The 15,313-nt window shown below is 52.2% G+C and overlaps 7 protein-coding genes across 7 annotated transcripts; 3 read left to right on the forward strand and 4 right to left on the reverse strand.

Annotated features, from left to right (window-relative positions):
- Positions 1-839: 839 nt before the first annotated feature.
- On the reverse strand, positions 840-3,997 carry COCVIDRAFT_108677 (hypothetical protein; the record flags this gene model as incomplete). The annotated part of the gene is made up of 5 exons (XM_014697584.1): positions 840-3,166; positions 3,216-3,306; positions 3,405-3,683; positions 3,731-3,787; positions 3,875-3,997. 5 exons carry the CDS (start codon positions 3,995-3,997, stop codon positions 840-842), a joined length of 2,877 nt encoding a protein of 958 aa, XP_014553070.1.
- Positions 3,998-4,403: 406 nt separating this feature from the next.
- Positions 4,404-4,836, forward strand: COCVIDRAFT_29665 (hypothetical protein; the record flags this gene model as incomplete). Its single annotated transcript, XM_014697585.1, has 4 exons — positions 4,404-4,419; positions 4,467-4,484; positions 4,537-4,643; positions 4,693-4,836. 4 exons carry the CDS (start codon positions 4,404-4,406, stop codon positions 4,834-4,836), a joined length of 285 nt encoding a protein of 94 aa, XP_014553071.1.
- A 126-nt stretch (positions 4,837-4,962) lies between these two features.
- COCVIDRAFT_108593 (hypothetical protein) lies at positions 4,963-5,757 on the reverse strand (the record flags this gene model as incomplete). The annotated part of the gene is made up of 3 exons (XM_014697586.1): positions 4,963-5,084; positions 5,136-5,615; positions 5,664-5,757. 3 exons carry the CDS (start codon positions 5,755-5,757, stop codon positions 4,963-4,965), a joined length of 696 nt encoding a protein of 231 aa, XP_014553072.1.
- Positions 5,758-6,228: 471 nt separating this feature from the next.
- On the forward strand, positions 6,229-7,143 carry COCVIDRAFT_29667 (hypothetical protein; the record flags this gene model as incomplete). Its single annotated transcript, XM_014697587.1, has 4 exons — positions 6,229-6,360; positions 6,415-6,529; positions 6,587-6,765; positions 6,841-7,143. 4 exons carry the CDS (start codon positions 6,229-6,231, stop codon positions 7,141-7,143), a joined length of 729 nt encoding a protein of 242 aa, XP_014553073.1.
- A 1,639-nt stretch (positions 7,144-8,782) lies between these two features.
- Positions 8,783-12,722, reverse strand: COCVIDRAFT_108667 (hypothetical protein; the record flags this gene model as incomplete). Its single annotated transcript, XM_014697588.1, has 5 exons — positions 8,783-9,846; positions 9,967-10,157; positions 10,204-10,940; positions 11,056-11,438; positions 11,669-12,722. The coding sequence occupies 5 exons, from the start codon at positions 12,720-12,722 to the stop codon at positions 8,783-8,785; spliced, it is 3,429 nt and encodes a 1,142-aa protein (XP_014553074.1).
- A 225-nt stretch (positions 12,723-12,947) lies between these two features.
- On the reverse strand, positions 12,948-13,118 carry COCVIDRAFT_108646 (hypothetical protein; the record flags this gene model as incomplete). The annotated part of the gene is made up of 1 exon (XM_014697589.1): positions 12,948-13,118. A coding segment is annotated over one exon (171 nt), but the record flags the coding sequence as incomplete, so codon positions are not given.
- A 742-nt stretch (positions 13,119-13,860) lies between these two features.
- On the forward strand, positions 13,861-15,220 carry COCVIDRAFT_18994 (hypothetical protein; the record flags this gene model as incomplete). Its single annotated transcript, XM_014697556.1, has 3 exons — positions 13,861-14,169; positions 14,619-14,712; positions 14,847-15,220. 3 exons carry the CDS (start codon positions 13,861-13,863, stop codon positions 15,218-15,220), a joined length of 777 nt encoding a protein of 258 aa, XP_014553042.1.
- Between the last annotated feature and the right edge of the window lie 93 nt (positions 15,221-15,313).

Below are 15,313 nucleotides of genomic sequence, written 5' to 3' on the forward strand. Positions count from 1 at the left end.
TGTATGAGGAAGTGTAGCAAAACAATGGTAGCGTCGACAGTGCTCAAGTAGGATGTTGTTGAGCAGCCATCTAGTAGTATGGATGAGCAGCGAGCTATGAGGTGAGGGAGGGGAGAGAAGGTTGAGCGTGATGCAATATGTTTTGTGATGTCAGTGATAAGAAGTGTCGGTTGGCAGCTACTGCCCGAAAAGATTGCACCAGGCAGCAACAGCAGTTGGTGTGAACGGTATTGACGACCACGGATTTCCAAAAAAAAACAGGCATATTGTGGTCTTTCAGTCATCTGCATTTTGTGGTCACGCTATTGCATGACTTCCGTATCACCTTAGCGGCTCGTTAACGTACAGCAAGAAGATCGGGTGGCGTATGTATCTGGTGCTTTGGCAATGGTGCAGTATTAACATGCTCGCTATCACCATCTCTGCAAAATACACACCACATGACGAAAATCCATTCCAACATCACTTCATGTATGCCTCCTGTTGTTGCAGTCAAACACGGTTATGAAAACAAATAAATCCAAGGCTATCTTAGCAGCTGTAACGACAAACCCCACTTTATCTCATCAATGGTATCCTTTCCTTCCATATCCCTCTCTTCCATGCAAATGCCAACACACAAACGCTTCAAGTACAATTATGCTCTTTTGATATTTACTCCATCCCACACCAGATATATTGCATCCCTATTGTCTCAATAGTGAACCTACCTACATAAGCGCTATGGACGTGTTCGACTTGGCTCTGACCTGATGGAGCGTCTCGACGATCACTTTACCTCGGAGCATGCGCTCAACCGATGCTTTCAAATAGTACAGCAACGGTTCAGTGCTCAGCCGCTAACCAGAAAACCTAAACCGCGAAGCCTCCAGCCTGCCGAGGCCCTCTCGGGGGGCCACGTTTCTTCGACGATAGCTAGTCGTAAAGTCTTGCAGAATCGTCCTAATCATCCTAACATCGCCTGTCTGGATCCGCTGGCGAATGTTGTTGAGGAAGCGCTCGCTCTCTTGAGGTGTGATGCTACCCTGTGGTAACATAGCCACGGTGCTCGCAACCCACTGTGCAACCTGTTCAGGCATGAGCTCGAACAGGTCGAGAAGAACGCCAGATGAGTCGGCAAAACAGCCCTCGGGAAAGCTGTACATCATGCCCGTCATGATACGCTGGACAAGTTGGACGCCAGCACCCACAACAAGCTGCTTAACGCGGTCCCGTATTTGTTCTGGAACTTCGTGACGTGTGTTGTCAAATGTAGACGACGGCGATGAATTGCGACCATAGCCAAGGAAGTCGCGTAGGAAGTGCAGCACTGCGATGATGGGATCCTCTTTGAGCAATGTGAGAGAACTACAAGCTGCAAGAAGTATCGTTTCCATAAGCGGGGACATGATAGACTCGGATGGGAAGTAGAGTGCCATGTCGGCTGCGAGACGGAAGTAATCCTCAATGAGATCAGGGAGTTCTTCTGGTGGCAGATCACTGAGTATCCTTAGGAAAGTCTTCGCTTGCTGCTCATAGAACTGGTAGACGTCGTTTGCCAGACCTGCATCGACAGTTTCTACGCCTTGCGAGAATTCGCGCACTATCGATGCCGTGGCCCAGAGGAAACATCCCTGTCTTGATTTATCGAAACCTTCAATCAGTTTTGTGGCAAGAGCCGGTAGAAGTGGCCGCATTGCCGTCTGGTAAGAAAGTACCATGTATCGCCAGCACCTGCATACACGCTCGAGGATCGGTATGCTTGTGTGGAAATGGCTGATCATGTTGGCAAGGGTGGGGAAAATCTGTTCGCAGTATTTGACGGCTGGATGCTCTTGGCCGGGTGGTATCTCTGGCCTCACCATTTCAAAGAATATCGTGAGGAGGTTGATCTTGTCTGCAATGAGTTTCTGGTCTGGCTCGTCCTTTGCTTGTTGTGCAAGCTCGATCAAGTGTGCCATGACAGGGTCGAGATATAGCTTGAGTGTTGCTAGAAGCTGGTCGTTGGGAACTTTGGCAACAACAGAGGCGACGCCTTCCGTAATTTCTTCCTGACTGCTAATGGGTAGCTTGTTCAAATTCTTTGCGTAAAACTGCTGTAGCGGGCCAACATAGTGAACTAACAAGCTCGCGCAATCGTTGCAAAAGAACTTGAATGACAGCGCAGCAGCTCGAATGACATCCTTGGTTGAATGGTCAAAAGCTGCCATGATGTAGTCCAATTGCATCTGTAGCGTGTCAGGGTGCTGAGCCGTCCACTCTGTGTATCTTCCTAGAGCCATCACAGCTTGGAATCGCAACTTGTTGTGGTCGGGTATGCCTGCAATGAGTGGAATCAGTCGTGGAAGCATGATGTTCTCATCTGAAGGCACCATGCGGCCCATGGCTCTGACCGCGAACAAAGGCGCTTCCAGTTTCTGCCACTCTGGCACACTGTTTGGCCCAGCCTGCGCGCCGTATGTTTGAACCCACTGCTGAATGAGATCATAAGGTTTTTGAAGGCATTCCACGACACCCATGACCTCACAGCAATCCTTGAGAACATCGCCCATCTGGTGTCGAAACTCGCGAAACTTTTCTTCTTGTTCGCGATCGCCTTCGAACAAGTCCTTGTCATCACCACTCCCACCTTCCGGCTTCGGGAACTGAAGGTGGTTTATCATGATGTCGACGAGCTTGGAGTAAATGTCTAGGCATTGGTTGCGGGCTTCGGCGTATTTCTCCAGTGTCAGGTATTGCTTGAGGTCGTACCAGAACTTGAAGGTATGGGAGATGGCATCTCTCTCCTTGTCTAGCGCGGCTATGGCAAGTATTGCTTCGACTAATGCACGGAAATCGGTCGGTAGACGGGCGATGAGGATGACCCAAGACTCTCCAGCTTCGGCAAATATCCTCGCAATGCCCTTGAACTTTTCAGTATCCTCCTCTTGTGCCGCCTCGGCGAGCTTCGTTTGAAGGTTGATGACTTGGGGATAGAGGATCATTATGGAACTGAGAGTCTCATCGACGTCTCTCGTCTCTGAAAGGAGGGCGCTCAGGCATTCTACCGCAGCTTCAAAAGGATCTTCTTGCGAGAGGCCGTCAAATATGATCTTGAGCAAGGGAGAGTTGATGATGGCGTCCAATGGAATTTCGCGTATCCAGGAGGTGATGCAGTGGAGTAATTGGGGGTTTTGTGCGGCCGCAGCTATGAACTGTCAGTTGGAGTGGGCTGGAATCCGGGAAAATTAACGTACGTGAAGAGGTTCCGTATCGTACGAGGAGTTCCAGGGCTTGCTGGGCGTTGTCTTCAATCAACTCGGCCGTCCTCATAGTCAACTCGTGTTCCTGACCACCACACATTAGACTACAACTCTGCTAGCATGTGTCGGCACCGCGGGGAATTGCCGTAGGCTGCAAATGGGGCGCGGCTCGCTCGGACGTACTGTGAGTGCGATCTTACGTCCATGTGTGACTTCTTCGGGGAGAACGCGGAGAAAGTCGAGGACGCAAGGTAAGGTTGCAGGGTCGGAGCCGAGTGAGTTGACGATATCTTTGAGGACATCCTTCCACTCGGTCATCTGTATTGCGAGATTTGCCAGACACACGCATAGCTGCAAGCGTATGGGCTTTGGTCCAGCGTGGAAAATGGCCAAGTTTCGCATGATAGAAGCTCGCAGCTCGGCAAGTTGAGCGCGGGGCACTTGGTGCAAGTCATAGACAATCTGCCGGCTGTTAGGAGAGCGCTTTGATGAGCAAAACACTAGCTTACCTTGCCCTTGAGAGTTGTGGCAGCGAAAAGCTTGGCTGCTGCATCTGCAGAGTTGGACTCGAGCATAGCTAGTGTGGTTGTCCATGCCTCTTCCTGCGCGCCAGTCAGCCACCTGTGCCCTTACAACGACGGACCCGTACGTACCGACTTCTGAAATTGCTCCAGAAACTGATGTGCCTGCTCTTTCTGTGCGCGATCCGCCGACGATGCCATGGTGTTGTGTGCCGCCAACACCGGGTCGAACACCTGCTGTCCGTTGGCAGCCATGGTGGGGATGGTTGAGGGGGGTGGTGATGATGGTGATGGTGGGGGAACGGATGCGGATACTGCTCTGAAAGAGACGGCGGGGTCGAGTTATATTGCGCGCATGCACTGGCTTTGTGATCGAGGCCGGCAGACAGAAGGTGCAGGCGGCGAGGATGCGGCGAGGGTGGTTGTGGTGGTTGCCAGCGTGGTGGGGTGGTGAGTTTGCTCGGGCATGGGCAGTTGCGTTTGGTCGCGCATAGGCAGTCAAAGATCCCCACGTTAGCGCCAAGAGCCGTGACCGCTCGCTCCCTCGCGCCAGAAATGTTGCTTCGACTACATTTCATCTCCACCAGCTACCGCCCACCCTGCAACCAGGCGTCGACTCTACAAACGCCAAAACCCTGATACCCGAAACTCGAATTACAAAATGACTGGACGTGGAGGTCGGTATGTCCCGTCATTGGGCGAAAACCATAGCTAACGTGTATAGGCCGCGGCGGAGGAAAAGGTACGACAACTACCACATGCTTGCGCAGCAGCACCAACTGACGAGCGCGCAGTCCTCCTTCCTCCCATCAACTTCATCTTCAAGCTTCTGCAATCACGGGCGACCATATCAGTTTGGCTATACGAGAACCTGGGCATGCGCATCGAGGGAAAACTGAGGGTACCATGGCCGCTTGCTATCTATGCCCAAGCAGCTAACATCTGAGTAGGGCTTCGACGAGTTCATGAACCTGGTCATTGACGACGCCATTGAAGTCACGCTTGCGAAGAAGGACGCGCCCGAGGAGAGGCGCAAGGTCGGCCAGATTCTGTTGAAAGGAGACAACATTTCCCTGATCCAGCAACTTCAATAAGCGCCAGCGACGGACACATTTCTCCTGCGGTTGTAGGATCGTACACATGAGAGAGCGCATGCATTGCAGGACTGTTGTAGGGAGCGGACAAGCACGGTTTTGTTTACCAAACTTGATGGGAGAAGCTCAAGCCCCTGCGCGACGGAGCTCACCAGCGCCGGTGATCAAGGCGTCGAGGCGGAAATCGGAAGAGTCCATGGGAACCGACTCATTTGGCGGAAGGAGCTGCTCGGTCAAGGCAAGACCAACTTTGACGTGGTCAGTTAGCCCTCCACATACAGAATACCAGTAGTTCTTACCGCGAAAAGGCATGCGCGATACGTGGTGACAGCGGGTCAAGAAGAAGTCGTAGAAGCCCTTGCCATGGCCAAGGCGGCCGAACTGCGCGTCAAAGGCCATGCCGGGCATGACGATCAGATCAAGGCCGTCTTTGATGCCGTCAGTCTTGCCGTTTGTGACACCAGTACCGCCAAAGCAATTGGCACGTGATGAAATGGACTCTGTGCTTGGAGTTGGAATGCCCCATTTGTCGGGTTTAAGCGAGTCAAAGTCAGTCATCGAGTGCAGCTCGAGCATATCCATGATGGACTTTGGTTGGCCTTGGTCGGGCGTATCCAGAGTGTACGTGTATGGAATGAAGACCTTCTTGCCATCGCTGAGGGCATTGCGCACAATGTCGATTGTGGAGATTTCTCCTCCAGGCATGGATAGATAGACACTGATTCTACGTGCCGCCTGGTACTCGGGCATGGCTAGCAGAGTGGCAGTGGCATTGGCCGCTGGATGGCGTCAGAAGAGCGACATGCAGCCATCGTATCGTGACGTACTTTGCGAAGCAGCAGCCACATCAGACAGCTGGCTGAGAATAGTCCGTATCTTTTTTCGCAACTCCTTTTTGACTGCTGCCAGTGACCCCGCCATAGCGTATGTACCTAGTGCCCGTTTAATGGCAAATGTCACGGCGTTTCAGAATCAGAGCCGTTGCGCGACGGCCAAGTCGAGGCTGGGGCGACCGCAACTCCTGAGCAACAATGGGCGGCTAAAGTAGTGCCGGGCTCGGTGAATAGCAACTGTGCTGTTGGATGAGCGCAGTTTGGTAACAATAATATTGGAGAGAACGGTCCAAATGCGGGTGCGGGCAATGGTGGTCGGCCTTGCCCACGGCACGCCGATGATCTGCAAGTAGCCGCGTTATCCTTGTCCATTCGTCCCAAGCAAAGGAGGCGGCGAGACACTCAACATGCGCAACTCACCACACTCCTCCCTCTCCTCGACACCCACCCACCATCCTCCGTGACCACATACATACATACCCACACCCGCACGCTCGCTTTATCTCGCCTTCGCCAGGTCGCCCACATTCGTTCAAACACACACAACACATTCGCAGCCATGGTTTCGAGGTTAGCAGCCCTGCTCCTTTCTGGAGTCGCAATGCTGCATGCGCAGGCCCAGACGCCCGTCGGCGCAGCAGATCTCGTAGGCACCTGGACAAGCAAGTCAAACTCAACCCTGACTGGTCCTGTATGACTTCCGTATTGCGATATTTACGGGAAGATCGAGGCTAATTGCTGACAGGGCTTCTATAACCCCGTTGAGGAGAAATTCACCGAGCCGAAGCACACAGGCATCAGCTACTCCTTCACAGCTGACGGATTCTACGAGGAGGCTTACTATCGCGCAATCGCAAATCGTACGTAGCCCCGCAATCGCGCGCGCATCGCGACCGACGTACTAACAGCGTCGACAGCCCAGGATCCCAGCTGCCCCAAAGGCATAATTCAATGGCAGCACGGCAGCTACGAGAAGCTCAGCAACGGCTCCCTCATCCTCAACCCTATCAAAGTCGACGGCCGACAATTGCTCTCTGATCCATGCCGTTACAAATACGCCACCTACACTCGCTACAACACGACTGAACTGTTTGATGTACGTATTCTTCACAATTGATTGTCATCCCTGTCTTGACGTCTATTGTGCATCGATTTGCTGACATGCACATAGCGCTATGAGTACGTTGCGTCAGACGCCTACGCCAAGATTCCGCGCATCACTCTGTACAAAGCCGACGGCGCTCCCATGATGCCCATGTACCTCGCCATGGCCCAGCCCCAAATGCTGCCAACCACCACCCTCAACCCCCTCGTTACCCAGACCGCCGCACCAAAGAACTCGAAGCGAGGCGAGCTCCCCTTAAACCACGAAGTCATCTACAAGAGAACACCCGGCGCTGCGAGATCAGACCAGTGGTGGTGGTTTGGTGTCTTCATGACTGCCAGTGGAAGTCTGCTCTACTACTTTTTCTAAGCGGTTAGCTGCGGTCTTGGTCGAAACTGTACGATACGAATGCGTGAAATGGAAAACTGGGCGCACGCTTGTTTGGTGGTTGCTAGCATCATGACGGAGTTTTGTTTGTCACTGGCGAGTTGGTTTTTTAAGCACTTATACTGCGCTGGACGGGGTGGTTAATTACGATCGTTTGTTTTTGGGTTTGATGGTTAAACTGCAAGGTATTTGTAGAATGAGGCGTTCTTTGGCGGCATATATTTTCTCAAATACCAAAATGTTGTCTTTGTTCACGCACTTTGCTCACGCAGACTTATTCGCAAAGCATGACATGGATTCTAGGGCATCCGTCGTCTTGTCACGAGATGCCTTCATCCTTTTTTGCCCACTCCGCCTCTAACTTTTACTTTCCCATATCCTACTGTGTAGACCTAGATCAAGCAAAAGGTTTCATTTGAACCCCATCGTCCTACCATATGCCCACTCGCCTCCATCACCCAACCACCGCAACAACTGCAACGAATCCAGAACACGTGAAACTTTGTTTCTCTCTTCCGATGGGGCCCGATACCCACGGACCGCATTGCTGTACCTACTCCTCCTCTCACATGCAGAAACAAAAGCAAATAACCAAGAGAGCGTAACACGCCATTGCAAGACACAAAATCGGGTTCTCACTTGTGTTCAGTATGGAATTAAAAGCAACTAACCCATCTTTCACACACTGGATTATGCATTCCCCCAATCACAAACAAACTACAACAAGCTTTTGTACGTTTTACGTAGCGAATACAGATTGTGGGGACTTTGAAGCCTAGGTTGCGTGCTTGTTTGTTTAGTCTATGGCAACTTTGCTTGTTCGTCCCATTTCCCGGGTTCAGGGTCGATGCTTTCCTCGTATCGGCAAAGTTCTTGGGAGTGAGCATGGATATTGCTGGTTTCGGTCGCTTTTTTGCTTTTTATGGTGGTGACTAGTCTGGCTAGGTGGCTGGGTGGCTGGGTGGATATGTCGGGGGTGGGAAACGGATGCCGAGGTGAGAGTGTAGTGGAACAGGGGTAGATGAAGCGAATACCGGCTAGGATCCGGTTGGGTGGGTTAGTAGTTTGTTGGGATAATATTCTTTTTTTGGTGTAATTCCCGTTGTCGGTGTGACGGGGATAGTTGGAGAAGATGGGGCGAAAGAAAGTTTGTGTGTAGCGAGTGTGTAGAGATAAGCCGGTTGTCATGTCGTGGCTTTTGGAAGTATGGAAAGAGCCGTTTTGAGTATTCATGCATGGTTATGCAAGAGAATTGTAAGGAGGGAAATATGCAGTGTTGGCTCAACCTGGCGCTGATCGCCATTGCTGCTGTTGTTGCTCTTAGGGTCATGGTCGTCATAGAAAGTCCAACGCTCGTGTTGCATGCCGTGATCGACTGCATGACAGACTGCAGTAGTAGGGACGTCGTTATGTGGGTATACACGCTTCTCATGCGTTCGCCCTGATCTCTTCTTTCTAACGCTGTTTTGTCGTGACTTGGCAACTCGCCGTATTTTTCCCCCGTGGAAGAGGTTCCTCCTTCCCTCCCGTAATCGTCCTGTAAAGTGTAACAGTTTGCAATTGTTACATATCCATGGGTGATGATTTTTCCTAATCACGGTATTTCCAGTTCCATCTCTTCTTATAATCCAACCTTCTCCAATCCTACTCTCAAATCCTCCTCTGTACTCAACACATTCATAGCCCAAGGAGGTAGCTTACTCTTGAACACAAACCTCGTCTCTTTTTGCGAGTCATCTCTCACCCATTTCCTCCTCTCATCACTGTTAGGACCATCCGGACCACGCGGATTGGCATACTCCGGATCCTCAACATACCCCTCTTCTTCTTGGAACCTCATGGTTCGCTTTGTCCTCCTTACATACGGCGGCCCCCTCTTCATTTTCGCCTGTTGCTCCCATACCGACTCGCATCCCTTAGCAATCATGCCCGCACTAGCCCAGCCTATCCTTCGCTCAATCTCCAACAGACGCGTGATGAGCCACTCCCGTTGATGAGGTTCCTTGAAGGTGACACCGGCGAAGAACATGGACATGGTTGCCTCTGTGAATATAGCACCAAGGAAGGGAGAAAGGTCCTCAGAGATGGGAATCTGGAATCCGGCTGTGATACGGCCGATTAAAGTACAGTATGGCGCAGTAGCAGCTGCGCACACTCCTGCTGCCATTTGCGCTGCTGGAGGCATGCCGGGATGGGAACGTAAGAGGATGATCTTAGCCAGGTAGAGGAGCGTCCACAAGATGGATATGTCATAGCTTCGATGGGAAATGGCTTTCCCAAAAGGCGTCATGTTACTCTGTGCGTGTTGTCTTTCTCCCGGAGGCGGTGGGTAGATATCCTCCGGCAAAGGAGCAAAACCTTCTGTGTTCTGAAAAACTCGCTCAACTGCCGCATGTGCCTCGCAAATACTTTCCCATTCCGCTACTGCATTGGCGTAGGCAGCAGACAAATCATCATATTTTGGTTGGGGCACGTCTGGTGTTTGCTTTGGACGCTTAAAGTTTGGATTCTCGTAACCGGAGATCTGTGGTGCTAAGGTTGGTGCCGGGGCCATTCCATAGAAACTGGGCATGCCTGAAGGAGGCGGACCACCTTGAGAGGGTGGGCCCTGAGAAGGTGGACCTTGAGAGGGGCCAGATGGACCAAAGCCTAGAGGGGGTGGCCCTTTCCATCCTGGCGGTGGACCTTGCATAGGATTCGATCGACCGCCTGGAGGGCCGCCTGGATGACCACCCGGAGGACCACCCGGAGGACCACCTGGGGGACCACCTGGGGGACCACCTGGCGGTCCCATGTTACCAAAACCAGGAATTCCAGGTCGAGGTCGCCAACCACCATCTGCTTCGACTTGTCGAACCTTTCGTGCTCTGTCTTTGACAGTGAAGTCTGCAACGCGGCCTAGAAGGAGTAGGAGATGATCGTGACTGCCGTATAAAGCATCGAGTCGGCCGAGCGGGGATCTTGGAGGGCAATCAGACCATTTGTGATACGGGTGACTGCTACTAATTAGCTGCAACTCTGAAAATCATCAGGACCACCCACATGAGAGCACTTCCGCTTACGATGCTCTGAAAAACATCATGTCTAGCAAACGACCAAAACAGATCTTGAAGAGTTGCATAGGTATTGAGATCCAGTCCACCGGTAATACTTGGCTTCGTATCATGTCGTGCCCCATCGTCCTCGAAAACCATGCCAAAGTCGTCGTAGTTGACCTTGTTTCCAACAATGGTGCTCACCAGATTTTGATCTGGCATCAGTGAACTTTCTTTCAATTTCAGGTCGAATTGTCTTTGGTCGATAAGCATCGCTGGGTTCTGGTAGGGGAATTGCCGCTCCATTGCAGTTTGTGCAGCCTGCATTCGTCGTGCCTCGCGAGTAAGCGAGCGGAAGTCGAGCTCAGTAATGAGTTGCTGGGCGCCGACAACATGCGTGCCCCATTTAACGTGTTCTGCCGTCCATACCTCATACCAAGCCAGAAGTAAGGAGTTTGCCAGCGTGAGCATAGATAGACGTTTTGTCGGGTGTGAAAGCGAGCGAACAAGACGTTTGAGCGAGTATGCATAATGCTTGTAAGATGGTGTGACCGACGCTCCTTGCAATCGTGCAATGTGCAGACTGGCAAGTGCCAGCATTGCATGTAACAGGCCCTGGTGGTTCAAAGCCTTCAATGGGAGTTTGTACGTCCATAGTCCCTGTTGAGATGGCGGTGTTGCGCCTTCGAATATCAAAGTCGGATCTCTTGGGTTTCGTTCGAAAATCGATAGTGTTGGTGCTGTCTGTCAAGTTTATCAGCTACTTGCTCGAAACTGTGTCCAAGTACGTATACATCAAAGAGAGAGTTTATTTTCCCGCATAAAGAGTACAAAGCCCAAGAAGTTGTATTCCACTTACCACATGAATGAAATGTGCAAACACTCGAGCTGTCTTCGGGTTGCGCAAGGGACTTGCCGCATATTCAGGCTTATAGTGCGACAGAAGGCCATCGTACAAAAAGGCATCATAGCGTCGGATCCCTAGCTCGTTGGAGTTCTCCAAATGTATACGCCGGATGGCGCTGAATTCCTGGCTCGTGAGCAGTGCATTCTCGTCCTCCCCAGTCTCTGCATCAATCATGTCTTCATCTGAATGAACGTCCCAGTAATCGTCGTCCTCAAATTCTACTGCCGCCTCGTCGAGCACTTGTGTAGGGCTAGCATGATCTTCGCCACCGAATCCGCTAAGAAGTAGTTGTGGATGGGATGCTGGGGGCTTTGATACGTGTGTAACCTCCTCTGCTCATCACAGTCAGCCATCCCATTCGTTCCCATATCGATGGCATCGTTAGCTGTTAGGACACGATATTAATTCCAATATGGATTGGAGAATTTAGAAAGCATGCACCACATTGATTAAGTGATGCTGCGCCGGTACTGAGACACGGAGAAAGAGAAGAAGAAGAGAAGAAAAAAAAAGATAATAATAATCATTGGGGTATAAGAAGTATATAACTAGACACGAGACATACCGAGAACAGGCTGTGGCATATGCTTTACATCCTGATTCATATCATAAGGCAACGGAACGGCAGAGTAATTTGGATAGCTAAAGTCAGTGTGTGAAATCGCCGGTTGAAAATTATAACCTTCAGATTGCGATGAATGGAGAGCAACGTGGGGAAGATTGTTAAATCGCTGAAAGCCCGGCCTTGCCTCCGCGTTTTGAGCAAACTGATCGCTCTGTGGCGAAACACTAGATTGCTGTTGGTAAGCATTATCAGGATCTTGCAGGCTATCCGACCTATATGCGTGTGGATACACCTGCTGGCCAGAAAGAGGCGGAGGGCCTACTGGCTTCAATTCGTGATCACTGCTATATGGAACAGAGACGGGTGGATATGAAGAGCCAGAATTGTACGGTAATGGTTGTTGAGAGCTTGTGTTGGGTCCCTGGCCGAGCTGCTCTGATGGGTTTATATGCACAGGAGATTGCTGGGGAAAGTATGATACGGTCGATGGATGGGCGTGTGCTTGGTGATGGGGAGATATGAGCGGCTGTTGGTGGGGTGGTGAATGTAGAGGTGGTTGATAAGTCTGCTCGTGGGTATAGTTGAGATTGCCGCCAACAAACGGCTGTGGCGGTGGTGGAGGCCCAGCACCTGGTTGTGGGTCGACATGTTGGAAGTCGAAGTTGCCAATCGGTCGTGGCTGGATCGAGGTGAGGGTTGTTTCTGGTATAGGGGCACTTGGCTCTGGTCCTCGATATGGTTGATTGCGTGTGCCTGGTAGCATCGAGGTGTGATATTGTATGGTGCTGACTACCCCTGGGTGATTTGGCCAGTCTCCCATGGGTGGCTTGAAGATGACTCTTTGGTTGTATCCTTCGCACTGGCGTTTAGACTTGATGCAGTTTGCGCAGGTAGGTCTCTCTTCACCACATTTTATGCGTCGTTTTCTACAGGTGAGGCAGCCAGTCTTGGTCCTCTTTCTCATCTTGGGGTTTGATGCAGAGCCAGAATTCCCAGCTGGCGGGACTTCGTCTGCCCCTCCGGAGGATGAAGCTGCAGCCTGAGCACTCGCCATTTCTTCAAGAGATGGGGAGATTGGGCAGGATAGAGTAGATACTGGGGTGGGTTTAGTAGGGTGAAGATGAAATCAGGATGAGGTGCAGGGCGGGATGGATGGCATACCTCGGGATTGCTTGGATCTGGGGACCAGCAGCAGGAAATGGCGAAATGTTGTTGGTTCGTTCGGGAGGCGGGTGGAGCAAAGCCGGAGAAGGTCGACTTGGCAAAAAAAGCCAAACTGCTAAGTGGAAGTTTCGAGTGAGGAATCAGCGACAAGGCAGCCGAACTGGTCAATTGGCTGATGGGGTAGTAGAAGTATGGTCTTGTTGTTGGAGGTCAAGGCCTCGTATAAGAAACCGAAGCAGATAAACGGGGTCGGTCTTCGAGGCCGGCGGGAACCATGTGGAGTCAGGGCTCTAGAGTTAGTTATAACGATGGCGGGAAGCACGCACCAGGTACCAGAGGCCGCTTGTCAAGTTGAAAAAAAAGGGAGTCAGCGGCACTTATTGCCGCTGTTCGTACAGGACGGGAGGCTGTAGGTCAATGGTGGCGTGCCCACGATGGCCACATCAGGCGTCAAGAAACCAGACAGAGTATGGATAGTCTAGAACTAGAAATGGGGCTATACTTTTCTTGGGAGGGAGGGGGTGTGGGAGAGAACAAGGTACATGGGGGGCGCGTGTTGATTCAGGGTGAGCAATGGGCGTATGGCGCAGAAAGAACGGGTGTGGACACGGACTTTGGGATGTCTAGAAGGGAAGGGCAAAAAGGCATGTTTCGATTCGGCAGCGGTGGTGCGATGTGTCTTCGGAAGAGGTGGAACTAGACCGGGGGTTAAGGGAAGGCTTGCGCTATGACTGTGGAGAGGGCCGCCCGCAGGAATAGAGATGAAGATGGGGGGCGGGCTTGTGGAGGGATCAACGGATCTGAGGCCGGGTAGGCTAGGGAGAGGGGTACATGCTATACTACCTATACGACTCTGGAGTAAGATGGCATCAGTCCAAAGGGGGATTGGCAGACGGCGTGCCTGGGTTTGATTCAAGGGCGATGCATGCAGAGACTCAAAGGTTGTCTGGCAACGAGCGTTGTGGGCGATGGCCGGGGCGAGGAACTGCAAGTGAATTGAAGCTAGCCTTGTCCATGCTTTGCCGAGGATGCTCACACTCACATGGCCAGGAGCAACTTTTGTCCACCCTCTCTCTCTCTGGCTACTCTTGCTTTCCCCACACCCAAGCGACGGCAGTATTATCACCAGCATCACCGCGGCCGACGCCGATGACGCCGCCTTCGCCTCCGCCTCCGCCGCCATCGTTATCATCGTCATTTCCATTGCTGTTCTTCTTGATGCTATCACCGTTCTCACCATGCCCGTCATCACCACCACAACCACCACCGTCATCTGTGGCGTCCAAGGTTTTGCTCGTGCGGCAGTCCGTGGCGGGCTGCAGGGAAGACGAGGCATGGTATGCGGAACCTGACGAAAGCCTGCCTTGCTTCTGTCTCGACATGGCCAAGTCTGATGGTGCTGCGCTGTGCTGACAAGGCACAAAAGACAATGTGTGCGGCTGTCGGTCACGTACATGGGCTTTCTGGTTAGAGTTTGCGCCTGCGTTTGGGCATTGGACGTCTCTGGTCGACGGCGGCAGCTGAAGACGACTTGCCCGTGGAGTACTCGCCCTATCGGCGTCAAAATAGCGAGGTCAATTGCCACCACTCTCTGCTGCTGCTGCTCGACGCTCGACCGGGCCCTGTTGGCTTTGATACCTGGCTCGGCTGCTAGGGGGGGGGGGGGAACTTGGGTGCAGGGGTATGGCGTGGATCGACTGATGGCGTCAACCACCCTACCGGACTCTTTTGGAACGTGAACTCTCTCTCCAGTATCCCATGTCCAGACCACGCTATCAGTCTCTAGGCCTTGCCGTCATGTCTGCTGCAAGTCCTGACAAGGTCCAAGCCAGCTGAACTTGCCCACCCTTACCAGGCTCTGCAATCATACGCCTCTGTCTGTACGCTTTTCAACTGCTCGTGTGCTTTGTGTGTATGGGCTTGGTGTGGGTCCGTCACCTGTGTGCCAGCTACGCTCGACACCAGCTCTCCAGCTCTTCTTCACACACACACACATACACACACCCACATCCAGCGCACGCTGCAACGACCCAAGCCACATTCGTAGACAGCGCGCCTGAGCGACTTCGGACTTCCGGCTCTGGTTGGTCCGTCACGGAAAGTAGCCATTGCCAGTGCCCTGGTGGGGCCGTCGACTGGCCTCCTTTTCGTCTTGGCCGCTCAGCTCCGTTCGTACTCGACAGTGCGAATGCGGTCACCAAACAACTGCCAATCCATCACCAGCCTCACCCATGGGCGCTAATGCAAGACGCTGCGTCTTCACACCACTTTGTCCCTAGTGCTGCGTCTGCACCACTAACCCGAGTCAGCCACAAAGACAATTCTGCCTTGATTTCCTTTTCCAAAGTCACTGCCAGAAGGGAAAAGGTGTTAGCCGCCGTTGACTGATAGGGCAATATATTGGCCCGCTCGGCGCAACTGTGCATCGTATCAGCTCAATAGCCACTCGAATAGGTGACCGGTTTGACGGCAGCGGGTCGA

Source organism: Bipolaris victoriae (assembly GCF_000527765.1).
Source record: "Bipolaris victoriae FI3 unplaced genomic scaffold scaffold_95, whole genome shotgun sequence".
Classification (NCBI taxonomy): domain Eukaryota; kingdom Fungi; phylum Ascomycota; class Dothideomycetes; order Pleosporales; family Pleosporaceae; genus Bipolaris; species Bipolaris victoriae.